The sequence below is a fragment of the Opisthocomus hoazin genome, chromosome 7 (genome assembly GCF_030867145.1).
Source record: "Opisthocomus hoazin isolate bOpiHoa1 chromosome 7, bOpiHoa1.hap1, whole genome shotgun sequence".
NCBI classification, from domain to species: Eukaryota; Metazoa; Chordata; class Aves; order Opisthocomiformes; family Opisthocomidae; genus Opisthocomus; species Opisthocomus hoazin.
In genome coordinates, this window is record NC_134420.1 from 2,061,466 (window position 1) to 2,079,786 (window position 18,321).

At 62.0% G+C, this 18,321-nt stretch overlaps 2 protein-coding genes across 5 annotated transcripts; one reads left to right on the plus strand and one right to left on the minus strand.

Moving 5' to 3' along the window:
• Nucleotides 1-3,491: 3,491 nt before the first annotated feature.
• VPS37C (VPS37C subunit of ESCRT-I) lies at nt 3,492-9,289 on the plus strand. 4 transcript variants are annotated; one of them, XR_012764581.1, is made up of 7 exons: nt 3,492-3,563; nt 4,368-4,476; nt 5,306-5,421; nt 5,498-5,669; nt 6,065-6,147; nt 7,057-7,918; nt 9,094-9,288. XR_012764581.1 is itself a non-coding variant. In XM_075426794.1 (6 exons), exons 3-6 carry the CDS (start codon nt 5,329-5,331, stop codon nt 7,801-7,803), a joined length of 1,095 nt encoding a protein of 364 aa, XP_075282909.1. In that variant the 5' UTR covers nt 3,492-3,563; nt 4,368-4,476; nt 5,306-5,328; the 3' UTR covers nt 7,804-9,289. The 4 variants fall into 4 exon arrangements, 3 of the variants coding, with proteins under 3 accessions (XP_075282909.1, XP_075282911.1, XP_075282910.1); XM_075426794.1 differs by having other exon boundaries at nt 7,057-9,289; XM_075426796.1 differs by lacking the exon at nt 3,492-3,563 and adding an exon at nt 3,586-3,643 and having other exon boundaries at nt 7,057-9,289.
• Nucleotides 9,269-17,070, minus strand: CD5 (CD5 molecule). Its single transcript, XM_075426793.1, has 10 exons — nt 16,826-17,070; nt 15,693-15,731; nt 13,228-13,521; nt 13,081-13,143; nt 12,551-12,853; nt 11,717-12,001; nt 11,362-11,493; nt 10,868-10,921; nt 10,425-10,547; nt 9,269-10,287 (listed from the first exon to the last, which is right to left on the minus strand). Exons 1-10 carry the CDS (start codon nt 17,043-17,045, stop codon nt 10,202-10,204), a joined length of 1,599 nt encoding a protein of 532 aa, XP_075282908.1. The 5' UTR covers nt 17,046-17,070; the 3' UTR covers nt 9,269-10,201.
• Between the last annotated feature and the right edge of the window lie 1,251 nt (nt 17,071-18,321).

Genomic DNA, 18,321 nt, shown 5'->3' on the forward strand with positions numbered 1-18,321 from the left:
CCCATCAACAGCACACTCCACAAAGCTTCCATTTCACTCCAAAACACTTTCTGGGTTACGGCTTCGTTTCCTCAGGGCAGGAAGAACTTCAAACTGTCCTAAGCTGGTTCAGAAGCTGCTCCTGGAGCTGAATGGTCCTTTCCAAAAACGTTTTGCTCCTTCCAGCCCGCTTTGCCCCAGGCCGCAAGCGCTCTGCTGACGCTGAACAGCTCGGCTGGGACGCATGCTGGAAATTTGGCACTTGGCATAAGAGGTTCTCCTTCCCCTCTACTCTGCCCTAGTGAGGCCCCATCTGGAGTTCCAGTTCTGGGCTCCCCAGTTCAAGAAAGATGAGGAGCTACTGGAGAGAGTCCAGCGGAGGGCTGCGAGGATGAGGAGGGGACTGGAGCATCTCTCCTACGAGGAGAGGCTGAGGGAGCTGGGCTTGTTCAGCCTGGAGAAGAGAAGGCTGAGAGGGGACCTTAGAAATGCCTCGAAATATCTGCAGGGTGGGGGTCAGGAGGACGGGGCCAGACTCTTTCCAGTGGTGCCCAGCGACAGGACAAGGGGCAGCGGGCACAAACTGGAGCAGAGGAAGTTCCAGCTGAACATGAGGAAGCACTGCTTGATGGAAGAACTTCTTGATGGTTGGACTTGATGATCTTAGAGGTCTTTTCCAACCTATGATTCCATGATTCTTCCCTCTGAGGGTGACGGAGCCCTGGCCCAGGCTGCCCAGGGAGGCTGTGGAGTCTCCTTCTCTGGAGATATTCCAGCCCCGCCTGGCCGCGGTGCTGTGCAGCCTGCTCTGGGTGACCCTGCCTGGGCAGGGGGTGGGGCTGGGTGACCCACAGAGTGCCCTTCCAGCCCCGACCATGCTGGGATTCTGTGAACACTTACCCATTTCCAGCCATTCCGGCTCACAGTGCGTGCTGCCTGTCGGCCTTTGTGCCTTTGAGTCTTTCACCTAACGAAGTAACTGTGCAATGTATCATAACGACCAGCTGAAATGATCTCTTATGCAAATTAAGTATGCTAGTGAACAGGTAAGGGGCTAATTCTTTAGCATCAACCAAAAAATACCCACTGATGGCATTTTTGATTGCTGGGTAACGCTTTACCGTTTAACTGGATGCTTTTCTGTTTCTTCCTTCATCGCAAAAAACAAATTTGAACACAGCTTAGTTCATCCTCTACTCAGCCCTTACAGTTCAATATAAATTGGAAACTAAGTGCACTCCAGCCCTTCCAGGTCTGTGGAGACTGCTTCTCAAGCATCCGTGGAGACTGCTTCTCAAACAAGCCTCGAAAATATCGATCTCGCTTTGGAAAGTCAAGTCTCCTTGCTCGCAGCAACACTGGGGTTTGACCTGGTTATCAGCCACGCTACGCACAAACTGTCGTTGATCAGACCATAGGCTATCTATAGGATTAATTTATCACATTTACTACAGTTATTATTACAACAGTATTATTTACTCACATTTATTATACAACTGCCAGCGGGCCTCACGTGGTGGCTCCGGCAGGGACGAGAGGTGCCCTTCCTCAGACTTGTGCCCGGCTTGCAGCCCTTTGCTAGCAGCTGGGTGACCTTGCCCGGCCTCCTGCAGTCTCCTTCACGCTCCTCTCCACGCCTCAGAATCCCAGCATGGTGGGGGTTGGAAGGGACCTCTGTGGGTCACCCAGCCCAACCCCCTGCCCAAGCAGGGTCACCCAGAGCAGGCTGCACAGCACCGTGTCCAGCCGGGCTTGGAATATCTCCAGAGAAGGAGACTCCACAGCCCCTCTGGGCAGCCTGGGCCAGGGCTCCATCACCTTCAGAGGGAAGAAGTTCTTCCTCATCTTCAGCTGGAGCTTCCTCTGCTTCAGTTTGTGCCCGTTGCCCCTTGTCCTGTCGCTGGGCACCACTGGAAAAAGTTTGGCCCCATCAAGCCTGTCCCACATGGCAGCGAGGAGCTTTTCCCCATCCCAACACAATCCTCAGCCCCGCTCACGTCTGCAGCAACGTGGAAGTGTACAGGTGGAAAAGCGGAGGCTGGCTTTGTGGAGAGGGTGATGGGATCAGAGCTTCCTCTGTCTCGTGCTGCACAGGAACTTCCCTGGCAGGTATTCAAGAGGGATTCACTTTTATCTCTTGGTTCCAGCTATGCCACCTGGGAAAAAAAAAGCCGTTCTATGAATTTCTGGCATGTTGCTGAGGTCTGTACGTACTGCCCTGGCACAGCGATGTCTCAGCCCACAGCTGAGCACTCTGTATTCCATCTCTCGCCTCCTCTGCCTCTCTATCCTCTCTTCCCTTGCACTTCCAGCAAGTCTTATCCCCCATCTCCAGCTCTGCCACACCTCTACTGCCGCTTACCCCTCCATCCTCATTCTGCCTCCATCCTTTTACCCATCGAGGAAGTTTTAATTTAATTTTCATTTCTCACAGGGCCGGGCTTACCAGGATGACAGCCAACAGAATTCCAAGTCGCCCGAAACAACAGGCGTTGGAGTGCTTGTAACAGCAGCTGCCGCTCAGCACGAGACGAGCTGCAGAGAACGGCGTGGCTTTGCAGCGGCTCTCCTTGCTCTCAGACCTCTGCAGAGCACGAATGGCGGGGGGAGGCCTGGAGTGCGAGGCACTGCTGAGGTCGTGTCAAGGCAGAAACTGCTTCAAATCTCACCATGATTCCAACCCAAACCCGCCACGCCTGAATTTCGACCATCTGCCTGCTCTGTGCGCAGCGCTAAGCCTTGGCGTAACGCTCTCCTTTGAACTCCTGTCACCACGATTAATCTCACCCCATCTTTTGTCTGTGACTCCACGGCTTTCTGCTTTTCTGAACCAGCCGGTGAAGACAAAAGTGTCCACGCAGCAGCTGCTGCTCAGGGCTCACGCGGAGGCTCTGAGCCAAGGGAACTGCGGAGCTGCCCTCTCCGCTCCAGACGCCGACGGCGGGCAGGGTGACCAGGGAGGGGATGAGGTTTCACCAGGAGGAGCAGCCCCTGCTTCACCATCGCTGGGCTGAGCGCTGAGGCTGACAGACCTGCCGCTTGCCGTGCTCCAGCTCAGGCAACGCTGCCGCCTTACCCAGCTATCAAGACCGGAGTCAGGATGGATGAATAATAACAGAAAATCATTTAATAGACTGACATTTCTTCCAGAAAGGTACAAAACTTGGTGATAGTTAACCATAGGCGGCTGAGGGATGGTACCGGAGCGTCAGGGCAGGCCTTGCGTGGCATAAACAGGTAAGATAGGAAGGCTCGAGCAGGCCATAGCTCCAGTAGAGCTACTCCGGCACGCAAAGGCATGGTATTTATTATAAAAAAGGCAGAATATTTATAAAAACACAGCGTATTTATAACATACAGCCTCTCCCCACGGGCACAACAGAGGCCCAGAGCCGCCGCCGCAAGATGCCGGCCGGGCTGTACCACCCGCCTCCTCCTCCCCGCCTGGAGGGGGCGCCGCTGTCACCCCCCTCCGCCCCTACCTGGAGGTGGTACCGCCCACTTCCGCTCCCCCGCCGGAAGCCGGAAGCGCGGCGCCGGGAGGGTGGCTGTTGCGCGGCGGCGAGGGCCGGGCGGCGGAGCCGGTAACGGGGTCGCTCCCGGTGTCCTCGCGAGGGGGGGCGGAGCCGGCCTGCCGCTGCCCCTGCCGTTCGCGACCCCTCCGGTGGGCGATTGGAGCCGTTACCCGCCGAGACTGCGGGGGGGGGGGGGCGGTGCTAAGCCGGGCTAGGCCTCATACCAGGAGCCGGCTCCGTAGGCCTCGGCCTCCCGGTTACCGTGTCCCCCCTGGCGCTGGCGGAGCAGCCTCCGCCGTATCCTGGTGGGAGGGCGGCCCCGTGCCCGCCTCGCTCGTTGCTGGGACGCGGAGGCCTTGGGCCGGCAGCACCGCTGCGGGGGGGGTGGGTATCTTTCCCGACCCGGGGACGGCACCCCCAGCCTTTCCGAGCCGCCAGAACCCACGCGTTGCCCCTCGGAGAGGCAAACCCTCGCCTCGCTGGCTGCGTCTTACCGGAACGCTGCTAAAAATGGGGGGAGATCCTTGAGGCGAGAGCCCCTGCCCCGTGCTGGAGCCCAGCTCCTTCCACCCACCCTCCTGGGGGGCCGTTGGGATGCTTCCCACGGGCCAGCCCAGCCCAGGATCGAGCTTTCCCTCCGCCACTATTCCTAATTTTACCCTCTTACGTTCCACGAGCCTCATTAATAACGAAAAAACCCCTCCGTGAGTTTATTTCTTTGTGCAGAGTGATGAGGTTGCTTCCACACGTACGCAGCGAGGGAGCTGGTTTCCCAGCTTTGGGGTGGTTGCTCCTGGGACGGGTTTGGCTGGATCCTGGGCGAGGAGATTTGGTAACCCTGAGCCTTAGCTTGTCGTTCTGCGTCCCGTGCAGAGCCTGACGCAACGTTCCCGCAGCGATAGCGTTGGGATGTCTGACCCGGATGAGAGGTAGAAGAGCCGGGAGCGATTAGGACGCCGCCGAAATCCCCATCAACCGTCGGGTATGGCCCTTTCCCTCGCGGCGGGAGCGCGCTGCTCCCGTGCTTCCCACCTGGGTCTGCGTGCCTTCCCGGGTTGCTGCATCCCACGCCCTGGAACCTGTGACACAAACATCTGACATTTGCTAAATATCAATAGAAAGCCTGGATTACTTGGAACAAGTCACAGATGTGGTGCGACAAATCCACTATTTCCCTGATTTTAATAATATTTTGCTAATTTTTACAATCACAAGCATCGGATCAAGTGCGCCGCGTGTGAATAATGCTGTTGCTGAATGTTTTCTAAGGGTAGCAGCGATAAGTGAGGGAAATGATGGCACCACGTAGCCAGAAAGGAAAACCCACAGAGAGAAAACACATCAAAGGAGCGTGGAACCGCGGGACTGGGGAGGGGGTGGTGGCCCCACCGGTGCCCGTGGGTCGCGGTCGGCTGTGAGCAGATCCAGGGGGGTTTGCTCGGCCGAACGGGATGGTGCAGCAGGATCCAGCTGGAGCTGGAGAGTCAGGGGGGGGCCGCCGTGCTATCAAGTGGCTGTGAGTGGGTGTTTCCATGACAAAACTGTCTGGCACACGCGAGTAACCCTTCCAAATACTCTGGGAAAGGGAAAAAAAATCAGTTGCTGAGGCAGGAAGGAGTTGGTGTGTTGCGTTTTCCTTCACACTCTGCCCTCGGTCTTGCTGATTCTTTATAGCACGGGGGGAACCTCTCTGGCTCAGCCGTTCCAAGCAGCTCAGCAAAGCTGCTTTTAAACCCCTGATAGGATTAGTACCTATTTGCAGCTGGCTTTAGAAAAACCCGTCGTTATTGGGCTTCCTTTCCCCGTCCCAGGGGTTGGCGGTTCCTCTGGGAGGATGGACGCCCTGTGGAACCGGACGGCGGAGGAGCTCCGGGAGCTGCAGGAAAACACCGAGGAGATCGAACGCCTGGCCCTGGAGTCCCAGGAGGTGGGCGCGGGGCGGCGCGACGCCGGCGACGCGGTCTGGCCTCTGCCCGCGCTCACCGTCGCGGCGTCTTCCGCAGGTTCAGGAGCTGCAGCTGGAGAGGGAGATGGCCCTGGCCGCCAACCGGAGCTTGGCCGAGCAGAACCTGAAGTTTCAGGCGCCGCTGGAAACGGGGCGCGCCGACCTCTCGAACAAATACGAAGAGCTGCAGAAGCTGGCTGAGCGCTGTAAAGAGCAAAAGGCGAAGCTGGGTGAGCGTCTGCGAGCCTCGCGCGCTTTCGCAAGGGAGTAGCGTGGGCTGTAGTTGGTGCGACGTCCTTCCCTCTGCTCCTGCCTGCCTTGGCCGTGGCTTCGCGCCTGCCGTCGGAGCAGAGCCGCTCTTGAACGGGGTGGCAGAAAGGACTCTGCAGTATATAAAATCTGTGTTCTCCCGTTTTCCCGGTCAAACTCAGTTGGGCAGATCGAGGATGCGGAAAACCCTTCTAGCGCAGCAGTGCCTGAGGCTCTTTCCTCTTCCGCTTTTCCTCTCGCATCAGCAGTTCCGAAGGCAGGAAGGCGCTCCTGTGAGAGCGCGACAGGGCTGCGTGCCGATGATTTTTTTCCCCTGTTTTGTGTTTAACTTTGCTGCTCTCTTTGTTTTCCCCAGAGAAATTTGCTGCAGCAATGCATCCTCAGACCTTGCTGGATCTCCTGCAGGTGGAAAGCCAGAAAATTGAAGAGGAGTCTGAGGTGAGCTGAAGGTTTAACTCCATTAGCAATTCACAGAATCCCAGAATGGTCGGGGCTGGAAGGGACCCCTGGGGATCCCCCAGCCCAACCCCCTGCCGAAGCAGGGTCACCCAGAGCAGGCTGCACAGCACCACGTCCAGGCAGTGCTTGAATATCTCCAGAGAAGGAGACTCCACAGCCTCCCTGGGCAGCCTGGGCCAGGGCTCCGGCACCCTCAGAGGGAAGAAGTTCTTCCTCGGGTTCAGCTGGAGCTTCCTCTGCTTCAGTTTGTGCCCATTGCCCCTTGTCCTGTCGCTGGGCACCACTGGAAAGAGTCTGGCCCTGTCCTCCTGACCCCCACCCTGCAGATATTTAGAGGCATTTTGAAGGTCCCCTCTCAGCCTTCTCTTCTCCAGGCTGAACAAGCCCAGCTCCCTCAGCCTCTCCTCGGAGGAGAGATGCTCCAGTCCCCTCCTCATCCTCGTAGCCCTCCGCTGGACTCTCTCCAGTAGCTCCTCATCTTTCTTGAAGTGGGGAGCCCAGCACTGGACACAGCACTGCAGATGGGGCTTCACCAGGGCAGAGCAGAGGGGGAGCAGAACCTCCCTCGCCCTGCTGCCCACACTCCTCCTGATGCACCCCAGGGTCCCATTGGCCTTCTTGGCAGCCAGGGCACACTCCTGGCTCATGGTCAACCTAAAGCGATTAGTCCTCAAGGACTTGCAATTACTCTCTCAAATCTCTTAAATCGAGGATTATCTCTTTGTAGTTTGCTGGTTTTGCTCCAAAAAATTGGATTGCCCTTTGTTTGCTCGCGTGTGGTGCGTTGGTCCTCTGCGTATCTCTGAGAGAGTTGTAAATCCTGAGCTGAGCACGGGGAAGGAGAGCAGCGGGACGCAGCGCTGATGCCGGGGCTGTCTTCCCTTCCAGAAAATGGCCGAGAAGTTCCTGGAGGGCGAGGTGCCCCTGGAGACGTTCCTCGAGCGGTTTGCCGTGATGAGGAAGTTGTCCCACTTGCGCCGGGTCCGAGTTGAGAAGCTGCAGGAGATCCTGAGGAAGTCGGAAGCGTCGCAGGAACCCGGCGGGGACTCTCAGCAGCGGCAGCCGCCTCCTGACGTCGCTGGGCCCGCAGATCCGCCGAAGCCACAACCCTTCCCCTCGGCCGCTCCGGCCTTCCCGTTGCCCTACAGCCCAGCCCCAGCCATGCTGGTCGGCCCCACGGCCCACGGAGCTCTGCCTCCCGCTCCTTTCTCCGGCTCCCCGGTCACCGTGGGACACGTCGCTTCCTCTCAGCCGAGCGCGCAGCCCGCCGTGCCCTACAAGCCGCCTCCAGGTCCCGGCTACCCGCCGGCGCAGGGTGCCGACTCGGCACCGGGGTATCCCAAGCCCCCCTCGGCGGGCTCATCGCCGGCACCGGGCTATCCCTGGTCCCCATCCAGGGGCCCGCCTCAGCCCCCACCGTTCCCTGGCCCTCACCCCTCTCCTCCGCCACCCAGACCCGGGTACCCTCCCTATTTCCCCCCTGGGGCGGGGAGGCCGCAGTGCCCCTACCCCACCCAGCCGCCTCTCCCCAGTTTCCCCGTCGCTCCGCAGCCCCCCTATCCCCCTGGACCCCCCCCGCCTTTCGGGTACCCCCCTCCTCCCACCCCTCCGCGCCCCGCTTGGCCTGGCTACTAAATCGGGACTGCTGGGGAGCGGCCTCCGCTGCTCCCTCCTCCCTTTGCGGCCTGAGGAAGAAGAGCGAGCCGAGAGCGATGCTCTTCATCCCGTCAGCGCGGCAGCATTAACTGGGGTAAGAGAGAGGAGCGGCGCTGGGGGGCGGGCAGGCTGGGCCGGGTTGGCGACGACGGCCGGCGGGCTGAAGCGTTCGCTGCCACGTCGGCTCGACCGGGGCTCCGGTGTGAGCGCCGCGGGGCGTCGGGGAACGCTGTGCGCCGGCGGCAGCCGCTCGGAGCCGGACCCCTCGTCCGCGAGCGGGAGAGGCTGCTCCCTGTCATTTGCCGGGTGGGTGGCGGGCGGCGCGGCCTAACTCCAGACCTTTCTCCTGGCGTTGGAGAGGCACGGTGGGAATCTCTGATGGTATTTCCAGCGCCAAATCCTGCTTTCCAAGGATCTTCCTGGAAGGGAGAGGCCAGAGCCAGCCTGGCTTGCAGGCGGTTCCGGACTGGTTGCGGCGGGGAGAAGCAGCGAGCGAGCTCCTCGAGATCCAGCCGTGGTTTTGTGCTGGTGCGGAGGCCTTTCCCCGCTCTGTCGGGTTTGGGTGCTCCCAGGAGCAAAAACCTCTTTGCTGCTGCTTCTACCCGGCGCAGGAACCGTTCCCAGCCTGCGCTGTCTCCGTCTTCCCGAAGTTTCCAAGGCGCTGGCAGCTCCCTGGAGTTCAACACGTGGCTGTTTTCTGTGCAGGCACGACGCCGGGGGGGCTGCTGCTGCTTTGGGGGCACGTGCCTCGCGTCCCGGGGAGGGGTGGGAGCCGGTGCCTCCTGCCCAGCGGAGCAAAACGCCGCGGCTCGGCAGCCCCCCGTATCTCCAGGCTGTCCCGTGGTTATTTGGGGGGCCGCAGGCTCCCGCCTGCCTCAGGTCCCCCCCGCTCGGGAAACACTAGGGAACGGAGGGTGGACGTTAAGGGGATTTGCTTTGCTCAGCACTTTATCCTGCCTCTATCCCTCTAAGTTATTTATAAGGAAAGATTACTAATGGACTGGAGCAAGGCGAATGCCTGTAGGGTCTGATGGAAAGGATTCCGTAGCTGTGGTTAATTACAGTAATAAAAGCTGATGAATTGCAGGCGGGGTCACGGCGGTGGTTGCTTTCGGAAACGGCGGGGCATCCAGACACTTTCTATTGATCTTTTTCTCCCCCCCTGGCGTCCGTACACCGACTTCCTCCCGGTTTTGTCAATAAAAACCTCTCGCCCTCTTGCAGGACCGTCTTCTTCCCACTCATTTCCCCTTGCTTTCTTGCTTTCAGCTTTCCTAAGGGGCCCGTTTGCATGGGGCTCTTCGGCATCAGCCCGCCTCTCCCCTCCTCTGACACCGTCCTGCGTTTCCCCCCCCGCGCCTGGGAGGTGCCTGGTCGAAGGAACGGCACTGGTGGCGTTGGAAGGAAGAGAACGAGACATAATTACTAGAAAAAAAACCCCAGTTTTATTACAACTCATTAAATATCTGACTTGTTCTCGGTATTTCTGCCCTCCCCGTGCTCCTCGCGTCGGTGCTCTGCTCTCCGCGCCCGCCCGAATCTCGCGCCGTCCCACGCCAAGCGCAGCCATCTCCGCGGCTCCGTCGTCGCGAAGCTCGGCGCCCCGCTATCGGAGCGCCTGGCGGCCGATCTGGCTGTCAGCCCGGCCGGGGCGGGAGGAGGAGTGTGGTTATCCTGGTTTTGAGAGAAAGGCCCTCCGAAGGGCCGTCGGCGTGGCTGCTTCGTGGTACGAAGCCTGCCGCGACGCAGCTGCCTCCTCGACGCGTACAAATAGCTTAAAAAGAAAAAAAAAAAAAACCCCGCCTCGCACTCTCCCACGAGGGAGGCTCAAAAGTGGGAGGAAGCTTTCGGTGCAGCCGAAGCCGAGCGGGGCTGGGTTAGAGCTGAGCCGTGCGTGCCCGGTGCCCCGAGCATGGACCGGTTTGGCTCCGACTCCGGCACGGTCAGCCCCGGAGCTCTCCCATGGGGGGATGCGGGCTCCGAGCGGAGCAGCGCGGGTATTTGTCATCCCTTCCACCAGTTCATCGCCGCGGAAGGGGTTGGGTTGGAAAGGTCCTTCAAAGCTCGTCTTCTTCAACCCCCTCCCCGACCCAGGGACGGCTTTTGCTAGCCGGGGGGTGCTCCAAATTTATCTTCCTGGCGCTGCATCCCACCTCTGCCTGCAGGGTGGGCGGGTGGCTGGCGGCCGAAACCGGGTCGCTTGCCGAAAACGCAAGAAACGCCGCTCGTTGGGCAGCCGCTCAGCTTCGCTGCCGCCTGCGCCAGCACCCTGGGACAGCGCTGGGTGGCAAACGGGGGGACAGCTCGGCGGGGGGGACCGGGGTTGGGGTTGGGGGTGGAGGGGGGTGCCCCAGCTCTGGCTACGGGGCTGGGGGGGTCACACTCTGCGGGCAGAATGCAGGTCGTAGTCGCTGTCGGAGGAGTTGTCCGGAGGGTTGGAAACTCTGCGCGCGCCTTCCAGGGCTGGAAAAAAGCAAATCTCAACGGACGCGGCTCGTTACGGCGCCGGGGGTCCGGCGTCGGCACACGCCGTGCCGTGAAGCTCTCGCCCCGGGAAGGGGAGCACAGAGGAGCCGTTCCCAGCCTCCTCCTACCCTTACCTGGGTAAGCCGAGAGGTGGGAGCTCTTCTGGGGGGGCTGAGCGTAGTCGTTGTCCCCCCCCTGCGCCCGCGGCCCCTCCGCCCGAGGCCGCGGGGTGACGGTGCTGTTGCGGTGGAATGAGACTGGGAGAGGCGGTGGGAGAGGAGTCAGGATTTTTTTTGGGGGGGGTGGGGGGCTGCAGCAGTGCATTCGAGGCGAAGCGCCCGTCCCACCGCCCCGGGAGGGGAAAAGGGGCTGAGTAAAAGCAGGACCCGCTCCCGCGCCGGGGCTCGGCGCTCCCGGTTGGGTTCGTATCGCGCCGATGAGTCAACGCGGCGGCAGGGAGCGAGAGCCCGGGGCTGGGCGTGAGCCCGCTCGCACCTCCGCCTGCTGCGGGCCGGGGGGCGAGTGGTGCCCCCCCCCAGCCGACCCCAAACCCGGGCATGGCCGTGCTGCTCCTCACCCGTCTGGTTGAGTCCTGTGGGGCCGATCCACTGGCGCTGCTTCTTTTTGGAGACTGGAAGGCAGAGGCGGGTGGTGAGGAGGGGTTTGCGGGGGGGGGGTCTCTCCAAGGAGCTGCTCGAAGCCCCTGCCCCAAGCTCCGTGTCCTCCAGCTGCCTCCCCATATGCCATCCCGAATAATCCCCCCTGCCCGCTAATCCCCACGAGACCCTCCGCCTGCTCTTTGTGCCTAATCCCCCCCTGCCGCTCGCCGGCCACCCCCCTCTCTGCGCCCACCCTGCGTGGGGCAGGCTCGGGGGCAGTGGGGCAGGGGGGATCCGTCGGGCTGAACAGCACTGGCATCGCCCAAACCCCCTCCCCGAGGAGATGGGGGTGGGGGGACCCCCTCCCCAAGGAGATGGAGGGGCGGGGGGGAAGCGGCAGGGCTGGATGAACGGCGATGGCGGAGCGGGAGGAGGAAGAGGAGGAGGGGAGGATGCAGAGCTCGTCACCTACTTCTCTTCATCAGCCTGCGGTAGGCGGGAGGGCCGCAGATGAGCAGGAGGACCCCGAAGAGGAGGAGGGCGAGGCAGATGCTGGCGACGGTCCCTGCCGACGCGCCGGTGGGACGCGGCCGCGAGTCCTGGCCTGGGGAGAGGACGGGTGTCACCGGACGAGACCGCTGCGCCCGGGCAGAGGCTGATGCCGGCAGCTGGAGCACCCACCACCCTGCAGGGAGGGCTGTGGGGACCCCCGGCAAGGCTTTCCCCCATCCCCTGCCCCGAGCTCGCACCCACTGCCCCTTCCCTGGGCGTTCACGCGTGGAAAGCCCAGCTCCCACCGTCACCCGCACCCGGCACCCTTGGCTTACACACGACTCTGGTCCGGGAGCAGATCCGGGGAGCCCCGAGGCTGGCGGGGCAGAGGTGCAGGGTGGGGACATCGCAGGTGACACCCGTGGCGGGGGGATCCCGCACCTCGATGCTGGCGGAGAGGTTCCCGCACCGCAGCTCCCGGCACAGCTGCCTGCCCCACTGCGTCCGCCGCGCCCGGTCGTCGCACAGCACCCGCCACCGCCCCTCGTGAAAGACCTCGACGTCCCCTTCGCAAGGCGTGGGGCCGGCCGCCAGCCTCCGCAGGGCCTGGGGCTGGGAGCCTTGGGGGGGAGAGGAACAGAGGGGTCAGACCCACGGGGAGCCATCGCGCCGGGCAGCGTGGTCCTCCTTCCCCAGGGACCGGGATGCTGACGGCATCTCAGCCACACGTTGAGTTGTCCTGGTGGGAAGCCCATCAAGCCCCCAAATCCCACGGGTGGGCTTCCGAGCTCGGGCGGATGGCAGGACCCGGAGCAAGCCGGCACCGAGCTGCTCGTGGCTGGGTGCTGGGCTCTTGCCGGGTTTCGGGGTGCTAACGCGGCGCTTGCTGCGCGCTGCTCTCACTCCCCGGCTTCTACTCGCAGCGCCGGCTGCGTTCGAAGCTCGGCGCCCCGGGGGTGCCGCTGCCGGGAACCGAGCGCGCCGGGGAGATTTCCTGTTTTGCCTTCGCACGTCGGAGAGGAAGAGGAGGAGTGGGTGGATGGGGGCATCCAGCCCAGCGATCCCGCTGCCGCTCTCCCACCTCCGCGGCGGGGAAAGCAGCCCGCAGCCCCGGAGCGCGCCGGGGGTCCGGGGAAGGAGCGAGGGGCCGTGGCGGGGCGAGCTCTCACCCGAGCAGATGATGAAGGCGGGCGCTTTCCCGCGCTGGGCGCTGGTCCTGTTGAAGCAGTCGAGGAGCAGACGGCTCTCGCAGGGCTCCACCGCTTCCCACCGCACCGGCAAGTGGCTTCCCCGCTCCGGCTCGCCGTGGCCGTCGATGGCGGTGCCGCAGCCAAGAGCCCGGCAGATGCGGGCGGCCAGTTGTGGCCAAACGCCCGGGCTGCCCGCCACGGCCCCCCACACCCCCTGCCTGTGCAGCTCCACGAAGCCCGAGCAGCCGAAGTCCCCGTCCACCAGCCGCAGCCTGGCGGGTCCTGGCGAGGGACGGGGAGAGGGGGGGGAAAAGCACCGTCACCGACAGCCCCGTGACTGAGCAGAAAGCCCCCCAGCCCTCCGCGTTTGGGGCTTAATTGCCCCGCCGATGCTGCGAGCGCTGTTAATGAGGTCTGGCGAGGTGGGGGGGGGGCAGTTTGCTTTGCCCTGCGTGCCCCCCGGTTTGGCCGTTGCCGCTCCCAGGGTTGGGTAGGGATGGGGCTCTTACCGGCGGGCTCCGGGGTGGTGGTGGGGAGCGCCGGCGTGGGCTCGGGGGTGGTTTTCACCGGCTCTGAAATGAGAAGGGGGGGGGGACAGCTCGGGGCGGTGGGTCCCCAGAGACGGGGGGTGGCTCGGGGTGGGGGTCCCGGCTCACCGCTGCAGGCGAGGACGGCTTGCTCCGTGCAGTTTGCCGGCACCCAGCGGCACCCCTCCGGCGTGCCCACCGGCCTCACGCACCGCAGCAGCCGCGTCCCCGGCTCCGTCCCCCCCACGAAGGCGACCTGGAGGGGCTTGGCGGCGGGGGGTCCGCAGCCCAGCCGCTGGCAGATGTTGTCCGCGCCGGCCTCGCTCACGCTCTCCCGGCACACGCGGCTCCACCTGCCCATCCACTTCGCCTCCAGCATCCCGGCGCAGCGGCAGCCGCCGCCGGTGAGCTGCAGGCTGGGCTCTGCGGGGGGAAGCGCGGGGGGTTAGGGGCTTTCCTTCCCTCCGCGGCGTTTTTTTCCACCCGGGGTTGGAAAAGCCCTTGCCGGTTCGTGCCGCTCGGCGCCGGCGTGCCGGGGCTTCTCGCAAAGTGGGGCAGGAAGGAAGCGGAGCGTCGGGGGGTGCACGGGCAAGCGGGGGGCTCGGGAGGTGCCGTGGGGCTGCGCCGCGGCGCGGCAGAGCCGGACTCCCAGCCGAGGTAGGTCCGGCGACCGCCACGCTACTGAAGCCGCATCCGAGATGGAACCGTAGAATCATTAAGGTTGGAAAAGATCTCCAAGATCATCAAGTCCAACCGTCACCCCACCACCACGCCTGCTGAGAGCTAAATGTTTTTTGGACACCAGTGAGGTGTCACTAATGAAGTCATGGCTGAGATAGAACCGTAGAATCATTAAGATTGGAGAAGACTTCTAAGATCATGAGGTCCAACCATCACCCCACCACCACCACGCCTGCTAAACCATGTCCCAGAGTGCCATATCTACATGTTTTTGGAACACCTAAACATTTTCTGAACACCAGTGACATGTCGCTAACGAAGCCGTGGCCGAGATGGAACCATAGAGTCATTAAGGTTGGACAAGACCTCTAAGATCATCAGGTCCCACCATCACCCCACCACCACCACGCCTGCTAAACCATGTCCCAAAGTGCCGTAACTTTTTTTAAGATCTAAATGTTTTCTGAACACCAGTGAGATGCTGCTAACGAAGCCGCAGCTGAGATAGAATCATAAAATCATTGAGGTTGGAGAAGACCTCTAAGATCATCAGGTCCAACCGTCACCCCACCACCACCACGCCTGCTAAACCGTGTCCTGAAGTGCCGTATCTACACGCTTTTTTGAAGAACTAAATATTTTCTGAACACCAGTGAGATGCTGCTAACGAAGCCATGGCTGAGATGGAACCGTAGAATCATTAAGGTGGGACAAGACCTCTAAGATCATCAGGTCCCACCATCACCCCACCACCACGCCTGCTAAACCATGTCCTGAAGTGCCGTAACTTTTTTGAAGACCTCAATGTTTTCTGAACACCAGTGAGATGTCGCTAACGAAGCCGTGGCCGAGATAGAACTGTAGCATCAATAAGGTTGGACAAGACCTCCAAGATCATGAAGTCCAACCATCACCCCACCACCACCACGCCTGCTAAACCATGTCCCAAAGTGCCGTAACTTTTTTTAAGATCTAAATGTTTTCTGAACACCAGTGAGATGCTGCTAATGAAGCCGCAGCTGAGATAGAATCATAAAATCATTGAGGTTGGAGAAGACCTCTAAGATCATCAGGTCCAACCGTCACCCCACCACCACCACGCCTGCTAAACCGTGTCCTGAAGTGCCGTATCTACACACTTTTTGAAGAACTAAACATTTTCTGAACACCAGTGAGATGCTGCTAACGAAGCCATGGCTGAGATGGAACCGTAGAATCATTAAGGTGGGACAAGACCTCTAAGATCATCAGGTCCCACCATCACCCCACCACCACGCCTGCTAAACCGTGTCCCAAAGTGCCGTAACTTTTTTTAAGATCTAAATGTTTTCTGAACACCAGTGAGATGCTGCTAACGAAGCCGCAGCTGAGATAGAATCATAAAATCATTGAGGTTGGAGAAGACCTCTAAGATCATCAGGTCCAACCATCACCCCACCACCACCACGCCTGCTAAACCGTGTCCTGAAGTGCCGTATCTACACACTTTTTGAAGAACTAAACATTTTCTGAACACCAGTGAGATGCTGCTAACGAAGCCATGGCTGAGATGGAACCGTAGAATCATTAAGGTGGGACAAGACCTCTAAGATCATCAGGTCCCACCATCACCCCACCACCACGCCTGCTAAACCATGTCCTGAAGTGCCGTAACTTTTTTGAAGACCTCAATGTTTTCTGAACACCAGTGAGATGTCGCTAACGAAGCCGTGGCCGAGATAGAACTGTAGCATCAATAAGGTTGGACAAGACCTCCAAGATCATGAAGTCCAACCATCACCCCACCACCACCACGCCTGCTAAACCGTGTCCCAAAGTGCCATATCTACACGTTTTTTGAAGACCTAGATGTTTTCTGAACACCAGTGAGACGCCGCTAACGAAGCCGCGGCGCGGTCCCCACGCACGCTCACCTCCGGGGCTCGGGACGTCTCTTCCGTGGCCGGGGACGGCTGCAAGAGAGAGGGGGATGGGGCATCAGTCCTGCTCCTCGCCCCGGGGGCGATGGGACCCCCCCAGCCCGGCGCAGCGGCTCCCGCCTCGTGGCCTGTCACTGGTGATTTGGGCGGAAAAAGGCCATTTTGGGGGTCAGGCCAGCCTTCCGCCATGCTGCCGATGGGAAGGAGCCGGCGATGGCGGCCGGGAGCTCCCTGACCGTGGAACGCTGGGGGGACACCTCTGTCCCCAAAGCTCAGCGGTGGGGACAGAGCCTTGGGCTGGCCACGTGTCCCCGGGGACCGGAGGAGGAGGCTGGGTCGCGCCGGCTTTTTCCTTGGCGATAAAAGAGCGTTTCTGGGCTTTCTCGGTGAATTTGCTCCCACTCCTCCTCCTCACCCCTTTAATTAAAATAAATAAATATGAATGTCCTCGTGCAACCTGCCAGGCTGCCCACCCGTCTGCCAGTGGGTAATTATGGCTGATAAAATACAGCCGAGGGCAGCTGCTAATTACCGCTAACTAGCTCGCGTCGCTGCTGGTGGGGAGGGGCAGCGGGTGGTCCCGCCGTCACCGCCGCGCGGTGCCATGTGGACCAAGGGCCAGCCGGGGACGGCGGGAGGTGGCAGGGAATGGGGATGGGGTGTGGGGGGGTGTCCCCCCTCCCAGCACCTCTAGGCTCCCTCCCGGGGGGCGATGAGCATCCTGGGGACCCCCGGAGCTGGGGGGACCGAAGCCGCGTGGCCCCGGCCGAGGTTGCCCTCGCTGCCGGCGTTTCGGCGGGGGCTCGCCGCTGGTCGCCGGTCCCTCTCCCCCTGCCTGGCCCGAGCCCCCTGTGCTTGGAGCTTGCCCACGGTGGGCTCATGGGACCCCCGGCACGGTGCCACGGGTGAGCCGGGATGGGCACCCCACTGAGCCCATGGCACGGGGCTGAGCCCCCCCAAAACACACCCAGCAGTGGGAAAGCTCGGGGGGTTTCACCATGAGGTTTCAGGGACCCCCGGCGACAACAGGGCTGGGTCCCCCCAGGGCACCCTGGCACAGCGGTGAAGCAGCCAGACCCCCAGCACCCCCAACCCCTCCGCCACGCCGAGCCCCCCACCGTACTCACCCCACACCCCCAGCAAGAGCAGCAGGCGCAGGGTGGGCATCACCATCGGCGTGGCTGACCTCCTCCACGGCAGGGTGGGCATCGCCGTTGGCATGGCTGACCTCCTCCACGGCAGGGTGGGCATCACTGTTGGCATGGCTGACCTCCTCCATCGTGGGGTGGGCATCACCGTTGGCATGGTTGACCTCCTCCATGGCAGGGTGGGCATCACCGTTGGCATGGCTGACCTCCTCCGCCCCAGCGCTGGCGGCTGAGCCGGAGGCTGCCAGGGAGGGGGGGGGCACGGCCGCCTCTGCCGCCCTGCCCGGGGAAGGCGGGCGAGGGGGGGGACGGGCAGGAACAGGCTGTTTTTCCTCCCCTCTGTGGTTTTCTGCGTCACGTCTGCGCTCGTTTGAAGTCTCAACCCGGCAGCTGCCTCCCCGGGTCCCGCCGAGCAGGAGGGCGAGGGCGAAGGGGACAGAAACCCCCGGGGGGGCTCGGTGCCCACCCCGTCCCCGCTTCCCCCCATCCCCGCAGAGCCCGGCGGGGTGGTGAATGCGCCCGGCGATGGTCAATGTACCCCGGTGGCATGGCCGAGTGAGAGCCCGGGGCACCTGGAGCTGGCACCCGAGGGAGAGCTGGGGGGGTTTCTGGGTGGGGGGTCCCGGCCAAAAATAACCTCCCCGTGCCAGCGGCTGCTTCCGTCCTGTCCTCGCCACCTTGCGCTGGCTCTGCCCCGGTGGCACCGCCACCCTCGCCACCGCCTGCGGTCGCCGGCCGAGGCGAGCGGCATCGCTGCACCGGGGCAGGAAGCGCCTGTGCCGGGCGCTGGCCGTGCCGCCGGCTCCTGCAAGGGAGCTGATGCACCCACACCGTGCCGTGGCACGCCGTGCCGTGCCGTGCCATGCTTCACCGTGCTGTGCTCCACCATGCCATGCCACGCCTTGCTGCACCATGCCATGCCATGCTATGCCACACCATGCTATACCGTGCCACACTTCACCATGCCATGCCGTGCTCCACCATGCCACACCATGCCTTGCTGCACCACGCCATGTCATGCCACACCATGCTATGCCATGCCATGTCGTGCCATGCCATGCCACACTTCACTATCTCATGCTCTACCATGCCACACCATGCCTTGCTGCACCATGCCATGCCACACCATGCTATGCCATGCCATGCCATGCTATGCCATGCCATGCCGTGCCACACCATGCCTTGCTGCACCATGCCATGCCATGCCACGCCATGCCATGACGCACCGTGCCGTGCCATCCCGCAGCATGCCATGCCCCACTGCACCATGCCACACCATGCTCCACCGTTCCACACCGCGCCTTGCTGCACCACGCCATGCCACGCCACACCATGCCGTGCTGTGCTGCACCATGCCCTGCCATGCCATGCCATGCCATGCTGCACCGTGCCACGCTGCACCATGCCATGTGAGGCTATGCTATGCCATGCTACACCATGCCATGCCATGTCACACTATGCCATGCCATGCTACG